Below are 1,561 nucleotides of genomic sequence, written 5' to 3'. Positions count from 1 at the left end.
AATTAAATCCATATATACGACTTAATTTGTCTTGTTGGTTACAATAATACATACAGTGGGGAGAACAAGTATTTGATACACTGTTGATTTTTCAGGTTTTCCCACTTGCAAAGCTTGTAGATGACTGTAATTTTTATCATAGTTACTCTTCAACAGTGAGTGATGGAACACCAGTGATGTTATGTGAATAGGTTCTCAGTAGTACTGACAGAATTTGGTTGGTACTTATAAAAGTATCGAATTCGGTACCCATCCCTAAGAGATAACTGCATTTAAAGAAGTAAATATATTTTTACTCAATATAAAAACTAACAGAAGATTGTTGCTAAAAGTAGATTTAATGTGTGTTCAGCAGGTTTTTACACAGATGTAGTGTATGTTACAATATCTATGAATGTGTTGATGTTTGGTCTCTGCAGCTCTCAGTGCTGGATCCTCATTTCCTGCAAGAAGATTTTATTTTATTTATGACTTTAAGAGCTGGACTGATGCTCAGACTTACTGCAGACAGRAMTACACAGACCTGGTGACCATAGAGGACATGGAGGACGTGAACATCCTGAACAACATGAAGAACTTGAGCAGAATGGTCTACCCATTATACAGCTCTGTGAGTTCACTGTTTAAAACTGAAACTGATCAGATTCACTGCAGGTTATTAGTGATTGTCACAGAAACTTGTTAACAGTTATTGGATAAATATTATCTGTTTTTATGTATTTAATCATGAAAAYAAGTTTGTAAATGAAGCAGATTAAATAAAAAAATGTTCTCAGSCTGAGCAGCAGAGCTACTGTAAATGTAAAAATAAAGTATTTGTGTTGAATTTGTTGAAGAGTTTGAACAAAGAACATTAGTTACTGTGATGTTGAAGCTGTGTTTGTTTGTCCAGAGAGCCTGGCATGGATTGTACAATGATGGGAACGGTTGGAGGTGGTCAGATGGAAGCAGCTCCTCCTTCAGGTTCTGGGATAAAGGGAAACCATACTACGCCAACTACTGTGCAACATCAAATTATAGAGTCTCTGGAGGATGGGAGGACTGGAACTGTCAAGAGAAGAAGGCTTTTGTTTGCTACGACAGTAAGTTACAGCTCAGGTTTTCAGTTTGATGATGTTCTGTTTGAAGATAAAGTTGATCCAGTTCTGAATTAAATGTTCAGAGGATGTAAAGCTGCGTTCACAACAAATGTGATTTGAGTGTCAAAAACCTGTCCAACACTTCAAGTTRGATGTTTGAGCACTCTGAGGTCAGACACTCRTCAAAACTGCTCTGAGCCTCCTCCCCCTCCTCTGCCAGTCTTTGTTTAATGGTGGATGAAATAAAGAAAGTGGCTTTGCTTTATTTACTGACAGCAAGAGCACATCACATCCACCAGATGATTAATTCACCAGTGTGGAGTGTGACAAATAAAAGCTAGCCAAAATATGCCACAAAATGTTTTAATGTGAACAGTCCCTCCCCATTTAGTTATCTATGTTACTTTTTTATTGTCTCCTAATCCCCCTGTGTGTGTGTGTGTGTGTGTGTGTGTGTGTGTGTGTGTGTGTGTGTGTGTGTG

The 1,561-nt window shown here is 37.7% G+C and overlaps 1 protein-coding gene across 2 annotated transcripts in view; it reads left to right on the top strand.

The window, feature by feature from the left end:
- Positions 1 to 419: 419 nt before the first annotated feature.
- LOC106531974 (secretory phospholipase A2 receptor) overlaps positions 420 to 1,561 on the top strand; it is a 9,710-nt gene continuing 8,568 nt past the window's right edge. For both annotated transcript variants that reach the window (XM_014027938.1, XM_014027937.1), the window contains exons 1-2: positions 420 to 610; positions 893 to 1,082. In XM_014027938.1, the coding sequence (XP_013883392.1) occupies positions 1,033 to 1,082 (50 nt within the window). In that variant the 5' untranslated portion in view covers positions 420 to 610; positions 893 to 1,032. The remainder of the gene's footprint in view (positions 611 to 892; positions 1,083 to 1,561) is intronic.

The sequence above is a fragment of the Austrofundulus limnaeus genome, unplaced genomic scaffold, assembly GCF_001266775.1.
Source record: "Austrofundulus limnaeus strain Quisiro unplaced genomic scaffold, Austrofundulus_limnaeus-1.0 Scaffold700, whole genome shotgun sequence".
In the NCBI taxonomy this organism is placed as follows: domain Eukaryota; kingdom Metazoa; phylum Chordata; class Actinopteri; order Cyprinodontiformes; family Rivulidae; genus Austrofundulus; species Austrofundulus limnaeus.
The sequence above is the reverse complement of the archived record's forward strand: the minus strand, read 5'-3'. Positions and strand labels throughout refer to the sequence as shown.